This window comes from Pinus tabuliformis, chromosome X (genome assembly GCF_031772625.1).
Source record: "Pinus tabuliformis cultivar Carrire ecotype Pingquan chromosome X, CPIR1, whole genome shotgun sequence".
In the NCBI taxonomy this organism is placed as follows: domain Eukaryota; kingdom Viridiplantae; phylum Streptophyta; class Pinopsida; order Pinales; family Pinaceae; genus Pinus; species Pinus tabuliformis.
In genome coordinates, this window is record NC_142308.1 from 33,925,552 (window position 1) to 33,946,848 (window position 21,297).

At 41.6% G+C, this 21,297-nt stretch overlaps 1 protein-coding gene across 1 annotated transcript; it reads right to left on the bottom strand.

Annotated features, from left to right (window-relative positions):
- Window positions 1-276: 276 nt before the first annotated feature.
- Window positions 277-741, bottom strand: LOC149138195 (uncharacterized). The gene has a single exon (XM_089450279.1). The coding sequence runs from the start codon at window positions 739-741 to the stop codon at window positions 277-279; it is 465 nt and encodes a 154-aa protein (XP_089306405.1).
- Between the last annotated feature and the right edge of the window lie 20,556 nt (window positions 742-21,297).

Consider the following 21,297-nt stretch of genomic DNA (forward strand, 5'->3'; position numbering starts at 1 on the left):
TAGGAGAGGGAAATGACCTTACTTAGGCACAACTGAAGCATGAATAAGGTGTAAAATGACTCATTTGACACTGACATGATAATGAAAACCCTCTGAATGATGATAGGCTCAGCTGAATGATGACATGGACTGACATTTGGGCAAACCCTAGGCCTAATGCCTAGTGACCAAATTTTGCTTGAAGACTCACTGAAATGACAAAATTTGACCTTGACACTCTGAGACCACTTTGTAAGAGCATATTTGATCACTGTAGGAAGGCTGGAAAGACTAACACTAACAGGGGGCTCTGGTATTAGCATTTGCGGACTTCCTGAAGGAAGTTCTGGATCTCTTCGCCTGGTTCCATCCTTCCTCCTTCCCTTTTTCTTCAACCCCTTTGGACGGGCAATCTCTAGCGAAATGACCGTAGACTTGACACTTCCGGCATTTGAACGGCAGCTGCTCATAGTCCAGTTTCTGAATATGTGTCCACGGACCCACCCTTATTTTGATAGCTTCTGGAAGACCGACCTCTAGATCCACCTCCACGCAAATTCTGGCGCAGTCATACTGGTCTCTATTGTTGGCCCTGTCTATGAATTTCCCAAGGGTGTTTCCGATGTGTTTCAGGGAATCCCAGTTCCAGCAATGGACCGGAAGATTGGGGAGTCTTACCCATACTGGGACTGCTGAAGGTACATCCATTGCCAGGTCGAAATCAGGCATCCATTTGTTCAGGTACAACCCTTGAGGCCCCATGAAGTAGGGTCCATTTATGAAAATAAGGTCCTTGTCCTCTTTTTCTGAGAATTCAAAGAGGAAGTATCCTCTTCCAAGGAAGTAAGATGTTACCTTGCCCTTGATTAGCGGAGCCTAGTTTCTGGAGACCCAGTTCTCTGTTGATTTCAGTGAGGGCCAGAGACCTATAAACTGACCCACTAGGGCGCGTTCCGACAAAGAAAGAGCTACTTGGATTAGACCTTCAGGGGGAAGAGCGATCTCAGGGATGTCTTCGAGCCTTTTAACGAACTTGGCGGCTTCCACGACTTTCTTCTTGGGAAGAGAGGCCAACAAGGATCTGAAGGCCTCAGTAGCAGAGGATGGAGGAGAGGAGGAAGATCCCAGGGGGGGATCCAGCTCCTCCATGGAGATCTGGCTCTAACCCTAGGTGGCCACAGCTGGAAGCTAGGGAATTCGATGGGCGATCTCTGGACGACCGCAACCAGAAGGAGGGCCTCTCGGCGGACCCACTCGCAGCTGCCGAAGGATGCAGGAGTGGACGAGGCCGCAGGGATCAGAACTGCAGGGTGCGGACCTCGCGGAGAAGGGCCGTGCACGTAGCAGCTCAGGTGATTTTTTTCAGTAAGAAAAACATATATTTAACCGTAAACCAGATCCCATTCTCCTTATTATTAATAATGTATCATATGATATATTCTTTCCTCCATAGGTTAATTTGGAGCTTTGAGATGGAAAAACTTGAGAGGATGATTGACTTACATAAGAATTGTTAGTTCCATTGAAGACACCTCTATTTCCCTTTTGTATCTATTGTGCTCTTAGTTTTGTGTTTCGTTCGTTATCATCTGGATCTTCAACAATATGTTCATGACAGTGTTTACGGTCTTCCTCATGAACAACTGGTGGCTCTTATATTGTAAGGTCTTTTGGAGCATATCAAGCTCATGATACTTCTCGTCATTAATAAAACCACATTTTTCATCAGAAAATTCTTCAAACTCAAAAATACTACCCAAGCCAAAAATGTTTCCAAATGAGCTCATGAAAAAGGCATCATCAAAAGGATCAATGTCAAAGACGTCTAAAAATACAAACGTATTGGAAACGCCCCACTTATCTCACTCAAAATTCCTTTCTGAGAATCCACACAAACATGATGTGACAAGAATTCTGCACAAACAAAAAAATGCCACACAACTCAAACAATTATTGTACAACTCCTCACCTTCTTGTTCATGCTAGCACACATACCCACTATGTTTGGACGCAATGCTGGCAGGAAGTAGCACAAAACAAAAACAACTCCAACGTGGCAGGTCACATGGGAATTCAACCTTGGAGTTACGCCAAATCACGTCCTTTGACTGGTGCAACCGGTGGTTATGACCAAATGCATCGCAGCCTTTGACTGGACTAGTGCTTGTGACCAAATGCATAGCACCCTGCTGCACACCATGCTTTTCGATCCACACCATGTTACTGTTTCACTGATCCACATGAACAACATTGCCTCAAATCGATGTTGCTTTCCAACACTTTGATTTTTACGACTCCATAGCAGATCTGCGCTCACAACGATTGTTCACCATGCTGCTACGTTGTGCAGATGCTCAACAACTGGACTATAGGGAAATCCACAAAAGGTACGAAAAAACAGCAAGGCACCACCACTCTTCCGCCAATAGGCCATCACCGACACCACCACAACCCTCATCGCCTCCTTCTCACATCAAGAGAGTGTTCACTGTGGGGCAAAGAGTGAAAACAGGTCGCTTTAGCTACAACTCAGACTTTGTTTGCCTTCTCCAATTTCCACATGCATTATAATTATATCTCAGCTACAATAGAACAACTCTTGGGCGAAAGAAATACAAAGATTACTGTCTCCCTCACGGCCACCACCGATGTTATTTGTGGGCTATTCAATCACCATAGGCACAAACCTAAATGCACGCGGAAAATACATGCAGGGCGCTCCAACACGCCACACACCAGGAAGAGGATGTGTTCCTGCCTTTCAAACTTTCGCTCTCGTCACCAAATATCACGCAATCCACCTTCAAGGACTCAACCTCACTTAACAAACAACACACACCTTGAAGGAATCGACCCTCACTTAACCGACAACACACAAGCCTCCGATCCCAGGCTCTAATACTAAGATAAAAATTAAAGGAGAAAAAGTATGAGATAAAATCAAGAAGCTCTCCAGGTAAGTCAATCTTCACCTGGAGAATGCCTAAGCACTCAACACACTTCATTCAATCAAAGTCTCATACATATAAAATCATACATTAGTTAGGTGGTTTGAACCACTCCCTAAATAATAAGATCTAGAACTTAAATAGAGGGTCTCAATCCTAAAGTACAACAACAAACAACCAAATACATTAATCCAGAAAATACTAGATTTCTCCATTAATCCAAGTTTTGTTTTATTTCTTTTTCTAATTATATTGTTTTTATATTCGTCTTGTTGGCATTTTATATAATTGGTAAGATTCACAAACGATTTTACATGTTTTTGTGTGGTGGAAACATTTTTATACTTAAAACTAAGTATTTCCAATTGTACACAATATCTATGATAATAAGGATTCAAGGTCATAATCCTTCTCAAATAGGAAAATGAGAAGAATATAACTAAAATGAGAAAATAGTGAATTTATAAACAATAAAGATTTAGTCTCGATTTAGATACTTATTGGTTTATTAATCAATTCACGTGTTTTTTCTTCTTGTTTAGTTCAAAATCAATATAAATCATGTAGAGATAACTCTATGAGGACTTTAACAATGAAAGATTTGTGCATTAATATGTAAGATTAAATTCTTGACATGAGAGATAAAGTCATGTTTATTATATTTAAATTATAGTTCTTGCAACATTGTGTAAACTAAAAGGAGGTCCTATGCATGTATAAAATGTTGATTACATCTTTTTATGGACCATAAGAGAAATAAATGGGCTTACATGGATGCATGAGAGGTTCTAATTTTTTCTTCATGGATAATGGAACAATTTTGACTTTTATTTTCAATAGTAAATATAAATAAAAGTTGAATTAATAAATATTTTATGGCTATGAATTAAATGATAAATAATGTGATGGTGATTAAGAAGCATTTGTTGACTTCCAAATAGACTTGGTGATGCATTTTTTTTCTCTTTCCTATTTATATTATGTAAAATAAATATATATTTTTATGTATTTATAAGTAAAATATTTAAAGTGGTCATATCTTTATCATTGTGAACATAATGTAATATTAGTTAGAAGAAATGTGAAAACATCAATTTTAGTGACTATCTTGTGATAAGTATGTGGAAAAATTAATGTTTCTTGAGTTGTTCATTAAGAAATAATCAAATTTATTATTTGTCAAAAGTTTAAATCTAATATAGTATGATTATTGTATTATTTAACTCATATTTATTATTAAAAATAGTTAAATTTAAAGAACCAAAACAACACCAAAATGTTATATCTTTATTACTAGAAAAAAGTTCACTTGTCTCTTTAAGGGAGAGCTTCCAATAGGGCAAATCTCCAACTACAAGTAACTTCACAACCCTTATTTTACATTTCTTGATCCTTATCTTTAGAGAGAGAAAAATTTAATTTAAATTGGTAAGAGTTGTTATAAATATTATATTTAAATTGCTTGAAAATCTCATAAGTTTAGTAATAAATTAAATTTGATTAAAATATAGTTTTTTAAGTTATACTAAACCTAAATTAATTGTAAAAAATGACATAGGATTTTTAAATTTAACAATAGATTGAATTTTATAAACCAATATTTAATTGGTTAAATTGTATTTTTGAATAATTTATTATTTATTAATATTTTATATTAAAAATTGAATGAGTTACACATTTCGTCTTATTAAGAACTAACTAAATTATTTTACGTTTAATTGATTTTTCCTTGTGACTATTGAAATATTTTTTTGATTAAGTTAGAATGAATATAAATGAACTATCGAAACAATAGAAAAATATTTATCGTAATTTCACATTCATAGTTCCAACGGTACTAAACTTTGTAATTTATAAAAATATATTAGCACTTTTTTTTTAAAGTAAGTCGTTTTGCATGCAGTTTCATATAATATTTTGATATAAGTTCAGCAATACATAATCTATAATAAATATTATTTCATGAAAATAAACATCTAACAAACATAAACATTGTAATCTAACATCATCACCACACACATCCTCAAATTAATATACATCTTATGTCAAATAACCATGATCACATACACATCTATGTGCAAGCACATTAAATGAACATATCTAACATGACCTAACAATATACACATCAACACCCACATATAAATTAAGTACATAAAAATGACAAAAAAAAGGCAATATATATGTATATGTATATGTATATGTATATGTATATATATATATATATATATATATATATATATATATATATATATATATATATGTATCTATATATATATATCTATCTATATATATATATATATATATATATATAAACTACATCAAGTCAAATAACTGAAATCAAATATCTGATACAATAGACGTAGTAGTGCTATCTTGGTTTGCAGTAGAAGACGATGGATGGTTAACTAATGCCACAACGTTTATCTGTAACACCCTCCTCCTACATTTGCCCAAGCTAACCAATCCATTGGGGCAAATGTGTGACGAAGAGTTACTATGATGTGATTGAACTCCCCATGTATAATTAAGGAAGTGGAACGGACAAAACAAAACCAATCTATCCTTCCTCAGAAGCTACAGGACCTTCAAGAGACAACTAACCTTCAAGGTGCCCAAACCCTTATACAACTTGTCATTTTGTTGATCTAGACCCCTAGTCGCTCCCATGACAAGCCATGCATGCCACTGAGACCCTCCAATCGCTCCCACAACAAGGAATGCATGCAACTATGACCTCCTTCAGGCAGTTCTGAGCTAGCAACCCCAGATTGTGTGCCACTTTTTCAGGGCTAGGTCTCAGACCCCTGCCTAGAACTTCATGAAACTTCCAGAAATGATAATTAACAACTAATAAAAGCTACTAATACAAACATTGGTACAAGGACTTGACCTGACTCCTACTAGCCATCACAGGAATTTCGTCAAACATATCACAAACCTGTAATCTACATGTCATAACAACAAATCTGAGCATAGAGGCCTCTTACTTATCTGAGAGTCGTCAAGAAGAATTTATGCCTCATCACAATAGTTGTATTATCATCTAGAAGGTTATATATTCATTCACATTTCTTGTACTAATCAAATCATGATGACAGCCATAACCAAAGTCTTTCAAGAACCATGCCTATAACCAACATATAACCAACAAAATAACAAGAGTAGAACAACCATAAAAAACCACCTATTAACAAGTACATTTGCACATAAAATAACAAATGAAAAGGAGTCCTTATTAATTTATACATAAGCTAATCAAGTCTGGGACTTCGACGAACCACTCGACCATAAATTAGGTTTAACCAAATATTTCTTTCAGTCAATCAATCCTGTGCCATATTCCAAGAATGAATGTGGGGCTCACGACATAATCAATCAAGGCTTCCTCAGGCTTTTATCGTATATACACCAAGGGATTCCTAGGCCCGAAACCCCAATCAATACAACCAGGATCTACGCAATCCCACCAGATCATTAGGACCTAAATAAGCATGGATGCCTCTGTATCTCTCCATATAAACCGTGAGGAATCTGTCTATCTTCACCTCTAGGATTTACCATATATCTCGCCATTCACTGTTATGAAACGAGCTCACAAAAAGATAGAAAAGAGAGATCAACACCTTCAAAAGAAGCCTCTTTGAGGGGGCAACCTCCTTTACATTACACAAATGAACAATTCTTGGATGATACAAATGACAAGACCTCCTTTCTATATATAGGAGTCTAAGGGGTCATAATATAATCAGAGCCAACATAACAATAATAATGTAAGGGCACAATAATAACAATAGTGGGCTTCTATGGGGCACAATAATAACAATATGGGGACTAGGTGGGCACAACATTATAATAAGGGGGTTGCACTAATAAAAATAAGGGGTTACACTAGTAATATAGGGACCTAACATGCCCCTCTCCTTCAAAAAGTGTTGTCCTCAACGCTTGGGTAGTTATGGATGCTTCTGTATAAAATTCTTGTCCTCCCATGTGGAATATTCAACGAGTAAGTTCTTCCACTTGCTGAGATACTTTGAAATTGATCGATTTCGTAGCTATCGGGTTCTTGTTTCTGTGACTGCTCCAGGTTCCAATATGAATTTTCCTTCCTCGTCAAGTTCTGGCAATATTGTTTGAACTGGGATTTTCTCATTATGTAAGGTTGTCATTCTTAAGTGCATGTAGTCTTGCCAACATTTCCTTCTCATAAATAGCTTTGTGTAAATACTTTCCTTTGATTGGACGACTTTCGAAAGAAATGGGTCTTTCTTCTTGCGTTAAAACATCACCAATTCCATTTCTTGATGCATCATATTCCATAATAAAGGTTTTTGTGAAGTCTAGCATAGCTAAGACCAGTGCTTGGCACATTACCTCTTTAAGATGTTCAAAGGCCTTTGTTGCTTCTGGAGTCCATGAAAATGCATCTTTCTTCAATAATGTTGTTTTCGAAATGTCTTCAGTCTTCATTCTTATTTGATGATATCCTGAATGAAGATCCAACTTGGTGAAGTAAATTAATCCATGCAATTCATCCAATACTTCATCAATGATAGGAATGGGAAATTTATCTTTAATAGTGAGTTTGTTGAGCTCTCTATAATCCGGACACATGCGCCATGACCCATCCTTCTTGTGCATCAATACTACTGGAGCAGAGAAAGAACTTTGACTAGGTTGAATTATACCAACCTCTAGCATTTCTGCAACCATACATTCAATTTCACTCTTTTGGGCATAGGGATATATGTAAGGCCTGATGTTTGGAGGAACACTTCCTGGAATCAAATGAATAGAATGATCATGATCATAAATAGGTGGGAGGCCTTTGGGAGTCTCTAATACCTTGGAATGATTGTCCAAGACTTTTTGGAGATCTGGAGAAATAGATGATTTCGATGTGGGAACCTCTAGCGAACATAATTGTGCAATTACGCCTCATTTTTCTTTCTTTAGAAGCTTTGTCAGTTTGTTAGAGCTGATTATATTTCCCGATTTCCCTGTGATACCCCTTAATTCAAATTCCTTTCCTTCTGAAGAAAATTTCATGAGAAGTTATTTAAAATTAAAAGCTATTGTACCCAAGGATTGTAGCCATTGGACACTTAGTACAACATCAACACCACGCATTGGAATGGAAAGCATTGGGCTATTCAATACATATTCTCCCATGGATAGCTTGATATTGTGGCACTTTCTAGAGCAATTTATGGTTCCTCCACTTGCAACCATCACTTGACACTCTAGTGCTGGATATAGGAAGCAATTCAATTCCTTGTCTATCTTACAATGAAAAAATTATGGGTAGTACCCGAATCAATGAACACTATTACCTTTTTCTTCTTGATATGTCCTTCTATCTTGAGATTTTGAGGAGTGGTAATTCTGGCCAATGCATTACAAGATATGGTCGGATTCATTTCTTCTTTAAAGATGTGATCTTTCACTTTTTGAACCTTTTTCTTCTTGATATGTCCTTCTATCTTGAGAGTTTGAGGAGTGGTAATTCTTTCCAATGCTTTACAAGATATTGTTGGATTCATTTCTTCTTTCTCTGGGGTTGGTTCCTGGTGTATATCCTCTTATTTTGATGTTTCTTGATCCTTTTCTTCCTGTTACACAATAATTTGTCACTATTGGTCACCGTCCCTGTTACACCTATTTCCGTACGTTGGAGGACGCATTCCGGGACCTGTGAGCAGTGACATAACCTAAAAACACTTGCATTATGTTCCCCTGAGTATGTACTTCATGTTCCCTGAAAACACCTTCTGCAAATTATCCCTGAAAAGTGCCCTTTTTCCATTAGCGCGGGTCCACCATGTCTTACCCGCGCCAATCACTGAGATCCTCAAAGGAGGGTGCGACCATTGGCGCTTTGTCTTAGAACAACACCCGCACCAACCAAGTTTGGTAATGATTTTTGACAAACGCGCGCCCAGATGTTTTTTCCCTTCAGATCACGAAGTCTTTTGAGGATAAAGTTTATCTGATAGAGGTCGAGAGTCATCATCTATCCTTGACATCTATCCACAGCGGCTTTTTGGAGATAATGCCAATCCATAATGGGTGTCCTGATGCATTGTATCTTCCTCCCTTCTCCATCTATAAAAGTCTGTCCTCATGCATTAGACAAGCTAGTTTTTGAGTAATGCTAGTTGTGATTATGCTTGTCTTGAGTGATAGTAAGAGTCTTGAAGCATAGGGAGGTTATGCTGCCGGAAGTCTGAGAGAGAGAAGGTCTATTGCAAGACATACATAGCTGCTCGCCCAGCCAGAGGAGAGGTTCAACGTCAGAACCTTGGTTGTATCTTTCTCTGTTGATTATTCATTAATAAACGACTACTGTTATGGTTCCAATCTCATTGTTCATCATGATAATGTTTGATTTATTTCCTTTCTGACTGAAATATAGTTGTATTTTAGTGGATTTTATGCTTGTTCTTGTTTCGTTCTTTGCATGTGCAGGTATCCATACGCGGGGATCGCAAGGATTGTGACCTGCCGGGGCAAGGGAACGGGAGTATCAACTCTTCTTCGACATTAGCGTTGGACTCCAGGTTGGTTTTCGTAATCCACTTTCAGTATGCAACTAGGAACTTGCATGGTAGCGTGAATTGATTGTTGCTAGACCCATTTTGGGCTAGTGGGATCGCCTCTGTCCGCAGAGGGGATTTACCTCTCCAACAATTTGGCGACTTCGCTGGGGAGGAGCTATTTGTTGTTTGATTCATAAACCTTGGATGGAGTCTGAAGCACGACCAGGCAGCCTTTGAAACTCTATTGCTTTGCATTAGCGAAGTAGATCAACGCCACTTCAGTCGATCTCCGATTTGGTTTATCAACCGAACGGCTTGGAGTTTGTCTTGCATGTTAGTTTTCTCTTACTTGCTTGCATAAATGAGCTTTCTGGGTCAGCTTTAAAGTTGTTTATTGCTGTTAGATCTGTCTGAGTACTGTTGACCAGACCCTGAGTTCCTTTATTTATTTTTTGGGCCGGCAAACTGTGTTGGCGCGTTTTTTCCTCTGACAGTCGCACCAGTTGGCGCATGTTGCACAACAGCAACTCGCGCCAATTCCTTGGTAGCGCAAGTTGCAGGCTGACAGTCGTGCCAGTCCTGTGAATTTTGCCAGTGTGTTTGTTGGAAGCTTTTTAAACTCAGATTTTGTCTTTATATATCTTTTGCAACCTCTGGAAGTGTTTTGGACCTCTGTTTGACTGGTTGTTACCTTTATCCTTCAGTTGTTTTCTTATTTCTATCGATTTTGTATCCCAACCCTAGAGCATCTAGTGGCTTTGCATGTCGAGCCTTCTGTGGGAAGTTTTGGTTTTTGATTGTCCAGTCAACTTTTTGGTTGTTTTCCGCACCTGTCTAGTGGTTGTTAAAGCTTGTTATTCTGTGCTTCGAGCAATTCACCTCTAGCTTGTTTGGATTTTGCTTGACTTCATTTGGACTTAGATCACATGGTTCATTGAAGGTCTGTGCGCTTTTCCTTGCTTTGACAGTTCATCTTGGTGTTTCAGATTTGGTTCTCTTTGCATTGAGTGAATTCTGTTTGTTTATGCTTGTTAATATCTCTTGAGATTTGTTTAAATGCATTATGCCATTTTAAAAGAAGAAAAAACAAAAGATCTTTTTGCATTATATTAGTTAGCATTTATTGTTATTTGTTGCTTTTAAAAAGAAAAGAAAAGAAAAAGTTTCATTTCTTGTTATTAGCTGCATTAGGATCTTTGTTGATTGTTTATTGTTCATTTTGTTTGTTTGAAAATTTCAACTCTCCTGTAGTTAGAATTCATTGAACGAAATGATATAATTTTGGCATATAGTTTGCATTTAGGAAGTTTTGAGAGATCACATATGGTAGGACCAAAAAACTGAAACTTAATTGAAGATCAACTGTAAAATAAACCGAATGAATCTAACAACGCATTGGAACCTAACGCACATAATTCTAGAGGTCTAGGCTAGAGACGTGTTCTGACGTCGTAAAACCTGGTAACTATTGCCTCACTGATGGTTGGGTGATTCCTCCTGAGAGACAATAAGTAACAGCACGGACTGAGCTCCCACATACCGTCGCGTATAAAAGGGAGACCCCACTAGGTTATCATCCTTTATCCATAGGAAGCCGAGTCTGCCGCCTTACAAGCCGTAATGCACTGAACACAGCATTCGGGAAGATTGACTGCAGTACGAGAAGTCCTTGGTTTTCATTTGATTGCCAAGGTGTATAAGCAGTTTTATGGATTGTTTGGTAAACCTTTTGCCTAGAGTCTCCAGAGTAGTCACTTTTGATCCTTTTCGGACTCCTTAAAAGAAAAGGTGCCAGTGAGCGTCTTGTCACTTTGTGCTCATTAAACATTCGAAGGAGACTAGAGTCATCTTTTTGTCCTTTTCTCGACTCTTAAAACATGAAAAGGTCAAGTTGTGTCTTTGCGTCCTAAAATTTATTCAGCCATGATAACATTTACCCAATTAGATTTTGTTTGCGTTAGTTTGAGTAGGGATTTTATACTCGGAAGTTTCATCCTGGCGGAATTACCAATTCCGTCTTCTTCTGAGATACCGGTTGTGAGTCTTCCTGTGGTTTCGAGTATACAACCGATTAGTTCTCGTGCTCCAGGCGACGAGACTTACGAGTTTCATTGGAACCCTGTTTGGGAACCTTCTGAGGATAGTGCCCCTTTTTGGGACTATACTTCTCCTCGTGTTTCCATCCCACCTTCTTCCTCTGACATGGAAGACTTGTCCCCTACTACAACTGACGAGTCTGTTGCGACGAGCGGTGAAATTCCCACCGCGACGAACCCTATACTTGTCAGTAGCACTCCTACTACTGGCAACCTACCACCAGGGTATAAAGCATTAAAGGATACTATGCCCTCTGGAACTCCTTTCACAGGTTCTATTTGGTCACCACTCACTTTTCCCACCACGGAGCCTTTTACTCCGCAAAGTCGCAGTGCGTCTGTTACCTCAATCACAACCGCTCCAACGGTATGTGCAGCCTCTTCGACTCCTATTTTTAGTCGTCCTTCGGCTTCTTTATTCGGAGTCTTTGATCCTACGTCAAATGTCCCAACAGAGGGGCCATACGATCAGTATTTTCCGTCTCAACCGATTGTTGAGGTATCAGTTCCATTGTCAATTAACTGGGGTTCCACCTCTTTTCATGGTGGCCAAGTGTCATCTGCGCAATCTCCCAGACAACCTCCTCAAGACCAATAAGGGCAGTCCTTCCATGGAAACCCTTTTGCTTCTGGTGGTCCGTTTTTCTCCTCTTATGTTCAACCTTCTGGTAACTCAGGTCAATCTTCTGTTTAACAAGTCCAACCTGGTATCCAGCAAGGTTATCCTACTGGAAAAATTGGTCAATCATCTGTTAACCCAAACCAACCCAATGTCCAGTATGGTCCAATATCTGGACAAGCTGTTCAACCACATGGTCAGCCTACCGTCCAGTATAGTCAACCTTCTGGGCAAGTCGGTCAGCCTCAAATCTAATCAGGCCAACCAACTGGCCAGCCCACTCAGCCATCTGGTCCGTTAGGACAACCTTCGGTTGGGCAACAACAACTCCTTTCCCAGCAGGTACAACCTTCTGGGCAGGGAGGTCAACCTCAATATCAACAAGGTTATCCTTCCGGCCAGATAGCCCAACCTACAGGACATCCTTCTGGCACTGCTCAACCTGGTTTTTTCCCCCAGGCTGGACCCCAGACCCCATCCGGTTTTTAAGTGCAAGCCAGAGTTCAATCTCAACAGACCTATCAAACTCAGCCTGTTTCTCAAACTCAGTTTGGAGTCCAGCCACCTTATGGTCACCAGCAACCTCAAGGGCAACCGTTGTTTGCCCCATATCAAAATTACCAACAACTGCAGACGAATCCTTATCAGACTTATCCGCAACCATATGGTGCTTTTGCAGGACCGTTTGGTAATCCATGGAACGCTGGGGGGCAGAACCCAAGTCCCTATGGACAAAACCCTATGGGGCCAAATCTGTCCGGACCAAGCCCTTGGGGGCAACCGCCAGCTGGTTGGAACCCTGGTGCTCCATCCCAACAGCAGCCCCAGATGTCCTTTAATCCTCAATTACCTTTCTTAGCAACTTTAGAATTACCGGATGTGTCTAAATTGACCAATGATCCTATTCTTCATAACCCATATTGGCCTTTGGTTCCAACGAAAATTCCCGGTGACTGTCCAAAATTCGATGGTAAAGCTAATGAAGATCCACAAGCCCATGTCATGACTTATCACCTTTGGTGCTCATCCAATTCATGGCTTGACGATTCAATTCGGCTTCGCCTTTTTCAGCGGACTCTCACTGGCTCTGTAGCTAAGTGGTATATTGAGCTCAATCGCGGATCCTTTCAGGATTTTAACTCCTTGGCTATGGCATTTCTCACGCATTTTCAGTTACCCATTCGATATGAAACGGGTACACACCTCCTCACATCCTTAAGACAAACAACAGCTACGCATATCTCTGATCATATCCATGAATGGAGACGACGTAGACGTATGATTAAATTTTGGATTCCCGACCAGCTTCTTACCGATTGGTTTACGACTTCGTTCGTTCCTCCAATAGCTCGGGACATTGCCATGGGGGCGTGTGTCACTGACGAGCAAGCTATCGTGCGCGCTCAGTACCTTGACTTGGTTTACTCTTAGTCAGGTACATTGTATGACTATCTGCCTGATGCCCCAAGACCAGGAACATCTAAAGCCCTGCCAACACCAACTGTTGACGGTATTATTGGTTCGGTTAGTTCATCCTCAAAGAAAAATTCCGCGAACCCTGGGAAGCAAAAACCAACTGCTTCGAGTGAACAACCTTCCCAGGTAGCACCCAGTTCGAATGTTACTTCCGAGGTCAATGCCGTCCAATCCACCACGGCAGACAAATCCTCGAAAGCAAAGAAGAAAGGGAAAGCGAAGAATAAACCAGATCAACCTAAGCAGGACGCCCCTAAACCTCCGCCCGAGGACGGTGCTAAACGCAAACCCAAGTATCCTTGTCTTATCTGTGATGAGGATCACTATACCAAGGACTGCCCGAGGCGGTCCGAAGTTAGTCGTTTGTTGAAAGGCGCCTCCGGGACTCCTGCGGTGCTTAAAGAACCCTTTCCCTCACAACAAACTCAAAAAACTCAGATGGTGGCTGACCCTTCTCAGCCTCCCTCTTCCTTCGGTTCTCAAGTGTTTATGGCTGGAACGATACCTATCAATATCAGTACTCGAACAAAAGATTATCCGCCATCTGCCGGGAAGGAGCCTGAGATCCCCTCTAGTGCTCCACTGTTCAGTTCAGGTCCACTCCACATTGAGAGACCTACCACTGAGACGCCTCTTCGACCCCCTCCAAAAGGAGTACTCCGGAAATCTTCTTACAACCCAAATGCTCGTGCTGCACAGCACTACAATATCGTTGAGGACTTAGCACAGACTCCGTCGGCTATGTCCGCTTTAGAAGTTCTCCAGAGCTGCCCTTCTCAGAGGAAGTCCTTGCTATCCGCTATTGGTGGCATAGACCCGGCCGACTCGGATTTAATTACTTTTGACCTAGAACGCCATACGCAGAGACTGCCTCCCCAAATCGCTTTCCTTATACAGGTTATCATTGATTCCAAAACGATTCATCGTACAGTCATTGATGAAGGTGCTTCAACCTGCATCATGTCTGTCGCCTGTTGGAAAGCTATTGGATCTCCTACGCTGAGCCAGTCTCCCACAACCTTGGAAGCTTTTGATGGAAGAGCCTCTCGTCCTTATGGTATACTCCAACGTTTGCCCATCACTTTGGAAGGGAAGACGGTCGAAATGGAAGTTGAAGTCGTTGACGCTACTCTTACCTACAACCTCCTTCTCGGACGTAGCTGGATCTACGCGATGAAAGCTGTTGCTTCATCTCTATTTCGTATTATCCGTTTCCCTCATCAAGGGAAGATTGTTACCGTAGACCAGCTATCTTTCTTCGCTTCTTCTTCTGAAGGCAATATCCCTTTCGTGGAGCATACCTCGAAGTTATCTGAGAGTCTGGGAGTCGGACTTTTCAAAGATCCCGCCCTTATGGGTGTTTTTCCGCTCCCACCTCCTAACGTCGCCTCTGTTAATATGATTACTACTTGTTCTGATCCGTGGATTATTCCTCCCACCGACCAAGTAGATTCTTGGGGCGACCAGATGCCGTTGAGTCCTGCCGAGCTCAACTATGTCGAAATCATTGCTGCATCGGCTCCCTCTTCTGAACTTGCTCCATCCTCAGGGCTTCTAGAAGAGACTTCTTCGGACTCTTTAAAAGAAACATTCCCTTCCGACGAAGCCATTATTGAGACTATGTCTCTAGAGGAACCTCCTTGGCATGATTTTCACCATCGTTCCTCGTTTCTACCTGCCCCGCAGAATTTTCTCACTTGTCTCGAGCGGTTTGCTCCTTGTCTCCCATCTCAAATCCTTCAAACACCTATCCAAGTTTGTCAAGTGTCTTCTGAAGGAAATCTGGCGAACATTACGCAAACCCAACCCATCGACATCTCTGTCAAGCCAGGGATTGTCGAGCATCTTCACATTGGAGTCACTTGTACTCCGGAGGAGATTCAACTGTATTCTAATCTTTTTCGCGAATTTCGTGATGTCTTTGCGTGGTCCTATGAAGAAATGCCCGGCATTGATCCCAGCATAGTGGTGCATGAGATAATCACGTACCCAGGTGCTAAGCCTGTTCGTCAACGTTTACGCCCTGTACACCCCCGAAAGGCTGCAACTATCAAGGCCGAAGTCGAGAAGCTTCTTAAAGCCGGTTTTATTTATCCTATTCTGCTCACAGATTGGGTTTCAAATATCGTACCTGTGACTAAAAAACAGGGTACAATCCGTGTTTGTGTTGATTATCGTGATATAAATCGGGCCTGTCCTAAAGATAATTTTCCCACACCATTCATTGATCAAATTATTGACGAGTGTGCCGGAAGTGAAATGTATTCTTTTATGGACGGTTTTTCTGGCTATAACCAGATCAATATTGCTCCCGCTGATCAACACAAAACTGCCTTTATCTGTCCATGGGGCACTTTTGCCTATAAGAAGCTCCCTTTCGGTCTTAAAAATGCTGGTGCTACCTTCCAGCGTGCAATGTCTTATGCGTTCCATGACATTCGACACATTGTACAACCTTACCTGGATGATATCCCTGCTCATTCAGCCAAACTTCAGGACCACCCTAAGCACCTTCGCGAAATCTTTCTTCACTGTCGATACTACCGAATTAGGCTTAATCCTCACAAATGTGTCTTCTGCGTTGAATCTGGCCGACTTCTCAGGTTTGTCATTTCCTGAGAGGGCATCCGTTTGGATCCCCTTAAAGTCGAGGCTATAGTGAATCTTCCTCCCCCTGCTTCTTTACAGCAATTGCAAAGCTTGCAGGGTAAAGCAAATTTTTTACGTCGTTTCGTTCCAAACTATGCCGAGGTGGCCAAAGGTTTTACACGATTACTAAAGCGCGATATCCCTTTTCATTGGGATACCACGGCTCAGGAATCTTTTGAGCGTCTCAAGGGCCTCCTTGTTTCTGCTCCATTGCTCCGTCCTCCGAATTATCATCGTGACTACACTCTATATTTGGCCGCCGCCGACACCACTATCGGCATGGTTCTCGTTCAAGCTGACGATGATGGCACTGAACATGTTATCTATTATCTCAGCCGCAACCTTTTAGATACGGAAACTCGATATGCTTACGTCGAGAAGTTGGCTTTGGCCGTTGTTTGTGCTGTCCAACGTTTCCGTCATTATATTCTGTTGCATACTACCACTGTGATTTCTGACTGCAACCCCATGACGTATATATTGTCACGCCAGTTGTTGGGGGGCAAGTACTCAAAGTGGATTGTTATCCTCCAAGAGTTTGACTTGGAATTCACCACTGCCAAGTCCAAGAAATCCCTTGTGTTTGCTGAGTTAATTTGCTCTTTTCCATCTTCTTCTGGATCAAATTCCTCTCCTATAGAGGATCAAATTCCGGATGAGACCTTATTCCTCATTAGCACCCTCGATCCATGGTACGGAGATATCATTATATATCTGCAAACATCCTCCTTTCGCCCGGGCGTGTCCAAAGACGCTCGACGAAGGATTCGTCATCAATCTCAACCATACCGTATCATTGGCGATACATTATATCGTCTCGGCGCCGACTCTGTTCTCCGCCGTTGTCTTACTCTCGAGGAGGCTGAGCGGGTCTTGAATGACTGCCACTCCGGTGCCTGTGGCGGTCATATGTCCGGATATGCTACTGCCCAAAAAATCCTCCGCGCTGGCTACTTTTGGCCCTCTATCTTCAAGGATTGCATCCTTGCCGTCCGCTCTTGTCATGAGTGCCAGATATACCAGCGGAAGATGCGAGCGCCTCCTGCTCCATTGCACCCTGTTGTTTCCGTCGGCCCTTTTGCAAAATGGGGCATTGATTATATGACCTGTAACCCTCGCTCGGCCGGGGGGCATGGGTTTATTATCGTTGCCATCGATTACTTTACTAAATGGGCCGAGGCGATGCCTACATTAACTGAAGACGGTCACACAGCGGCGCAATTTTTATTTAATCATGTTATTTCGCGATTCGGCGTCCCTCAAGCCATCGTCACTGATCACGGAAAGCATTTCCATAATCATATGATGTCGGAATTAACAACCCAGCTAGGCTTGCAACACGATAGTTCAACTCCATACTACCCTCAGTCCAATGGCCAAGTTGAAGCTATCAATAAGATTTTGGTTACAATGCTTCAACGTACCGTTGGCATGCATAAGTCTAACTGGCATTTGATGTTGTTCCCTGCCTTGTGGGCCTACCGAACCTCTGTGAAGGATGCCACTGGTTTCACTCCATTTCAACTAGTTTATGGACTAGAGGCTACCCTTCCAATTGAATGTGAAATCCCTTCATTAAAATTAGCTGTCGAGCTACTTCCCAACACCACTCCGTTAGAAGAATGCCTTCTTTACTTAGAACGGCTAGATGAGACTCGTCGCCTGGCCTCTTTGGCCATCGAAACACAAAAGAAGCGAGTCAAGACTCACTTCGATCAGACCGTACGTCCACGTTCTTTTGTTGAGGGAGACTTAGTCCTGCTCTATGATCAAGCAAAAGATAAGCTAGGAGCAAGAAAGCTCGAGTCTATGTGGCTAGGCCCTTACATTGTCAAGAAAGTTTTGCAGAAAGGGGCCTACGAGCTAATTGATTATGAAGGGAACCCTCTTGGGAAGCCCCGAAATGGGCTTTATTTGAAAAAGTACTATGCGTGATGCTGGTACATTTTATTTTGTACATACATGTACTCTAGCAAGTGTGTTGTGTGTGTGTGTGTGTCAGTTTCAAAGGCGTAACTACCACTTATTGTGTTTTCGCTTCTTGTGCAGATGTCTGATGCACCTTATGTTGGTTTCGCTGATGGTGCCTGCTGCAGTACTTGCAACTTGTCCTCTGTGGCGTGGGTGATCTACGATCCTCATGGCGAGCTGATAGATTTTCAGGGTGTGTGTTTGGGTCATACTACTAACAATGTCGCTGAATACTGTGCTGTAATCTAGCTACTTGCTGAAACAATTAATCTCGGCATTCGTGTAGTGGTAGTGAACCTGGACTCTCAACTTGTCGTCCACCAGCTCAACGGGCAATATTCCGTCAGAGACCATCGTATTCTAAGGTTGTATTTACGTGTGAGATTGTTAGAAAGGAACTTTGATTTTACCACATATCAACATATTCCACGACAGTTAAACACATTATCTGATGCATTGGCTAATCATGTATTAGATAGACATTTGCGTAATTTGTAACCAAAACAGTATACAAGCAAGCACATGAAAACACAATAATAAACCATAAGCATATGTATATATATACGTGTGTGTCATAATGTTTGCGCCACACGCATTACATAATCCAAAAAATAATACATGTCCAAAACTCATACGGCCGCTGACAACATGTCTCTCAAAAACATGCAAAAATGAAACCTAGGCGTCTAATCACAGTGATGCTCATGATAGCATGACACCGCTCGCGCCAAACGTCTCAACAGACGATGGACGCGAGTAGATACTCCCACTGTGTGCCTCTGATACGCTCTGGGAACGTCTGCCAATCTGCCATAGTCTGGAATCCCTCGAGTAAGTGCCTCAAGGTTCTGTACTAGATCATCATCCGCATCACCCTCTACCTGAGGGTCGGCTGCAGGTTGTGCCCTCTGTGCAATGTGAGACAAGTCAGCTGGTCGCTCTGCACCAACATCTGCATACATATATATATGTTGTCAGAGACTGGAATGTATTACAAAAAAACTTAAATACATAAAAACATCAAAAACACAAAGAGTTCTTACCTAGCTCCTCGTCCCAGTCTTCTCCCGCAGGCAATGGGAGATCTGGATCTCCAGTAAAATCCGTGCCCGCATAGGGCTAGTCCTCTATGACGATCATCTGGTGACGGAGCCAAATGAAGAACTCGGGCCTCCAGGCCATCTGCTGGCCCCCTCCTCCTCTGGGCATGAGTTCTGCCCATCGAGTCAACCTCGGCTCCCGTGGCATTGGATCTGCCACTATACCGCCCTGAATCCGGAATATCGGCAGTCGCTCCAGGAAGAAAGATACTATGATAGATCCGTATCCGAACTGTTTGTTGCCACGCTTACATTTGGTAAGCTGCCTCTTGATATTTGTCGTCACAGCTGTGGCCCAATCAAACAGTGTAGGTTGGAGACACTCGGTGGCCAACAGCAAATGATTCTTGCTGGCCTCGTGGGGCGCCTGTACCCCAGCCATCCGTGTGATAGTGAATAATATCACTCGTAGCACCAGGTCGGGAACCGTGATAATATCTACTTTGGCACTGTTTGATCCAAACCATGCCCCAGGACAAACTCGTTCCATCACCTCTCCCATCTTCTCCCCGGAAGGCCTACTACCAGTCAAGATGGGCCGTGCACCTCTCCGCGATAGTCCAGTGATGAAGTAGACATTGGAAACATCTAACTCCAATGTATGATCTTTCAGGCGGAATACCTGATCCTCCGTATCCCAAGCATCCACAATAAATCGCAGCAACTCAGGTTGTGCACGTAAATATGAGGTGAGGAAGAATTTCTTCAAGCCACAGTCTCTCAAAGCATCCATGCATGCATCATCCTGCATTGTCATGGCATCTATGGCATCATGTTCTCTTTCTCTCCATTCTACAGCCATTCTGACCAATCCCTGCAACCATAAAGCCGAAATTTTCATCATTAGATCATTGGTGAAATCAAAATTGAGAAAAATTTGCAATTTCAACGGTCAAATTTGAGGCAAATTTAGGTCGCGCGGTTGGCGCGACTGTTTTCAAAACAGTCGCGCCAAGGTCGCGCCCCCTTTGGGTAGAAAATCCCATTGGTGCGATCCCGTGCGGGAAACTCGCGCCAATGGAGAAACCCTAGGAATTTGCAAATCCTCTGGCAGGGGACTAATCTATGGATGAAAAACTGAAAGAATGGAATGAAAACAAAGCTAAGGATGAGGCCTCTTACCTGCTTCAGACGGCGGCTCGAATGATCTCCTGGATTGATCGCAATCAGCAGTTGAAGTTTGCACCCAAAACCCTCCAATGGTAAACTCACAAGGTAAAAAGTGAAAAGTAAATTTATTTTTTACCATTTCACTATTTATAGCATTTTTTGACCTAAAAATACATTAAAAATGATATTTTTTGAGTATTTTTGGAATATATTTATGTCGAAGTGGGTTTTACGCTGTATTTTGTATGATGACAGGGATTGGTGCAACTCAAGCAACGAAATGAGCTCCTTTTTCTACTTTTTCAGGCTCAGTAAAACACGTGAAAAGGTTATTTTTAAGGTCTTCTTTCAGCTCTTTTCTGACCGTTTAAAGAGGAAAAGATTGCCGAGTTACTCCTCTTGACTCGTTAAACGTTAATAAGGGGCGGTCGTTTTAAGTTCTTTTGTCGACCATTAAAACATAAAAAGATTACCGGGTTTTTGTCGTTTCAAACTCGTTAATGGTTACGAAACGACGTGGTTTTGATCGCTTTTTTACTTTTTCAGGTTGAAATCACTATTCATGAAAAGTACTCCTCGATCGTAATGGTCGGGCGGTTCTTTCGAGCATTGTTTTATACTTTTTCGGGCTCGAGAGACACAACTTTACGAAAAAGGACACCCCTGGAGTTTTCTTTTCTGCGGTCTTTTCAAACTCTCTAAACATGAAAAGACGCCGAGTTCTTCCTTTGTCAGACTCGTTAAAACCTGATGACATCGGATTTTGTCGAAATGACGCATCACAAGCATATGTTATCCCCATCAAGCTTG

Excerpts from the sequence above, each read along its gene's own strand:
- LOC149138195 (XM_089450279.1), bottom strand. The coding sequence starts at position 741 with ATGGGGCCTCAAGGGTTGTACCTGAACAAATGGATGCCTGATTTCGAC.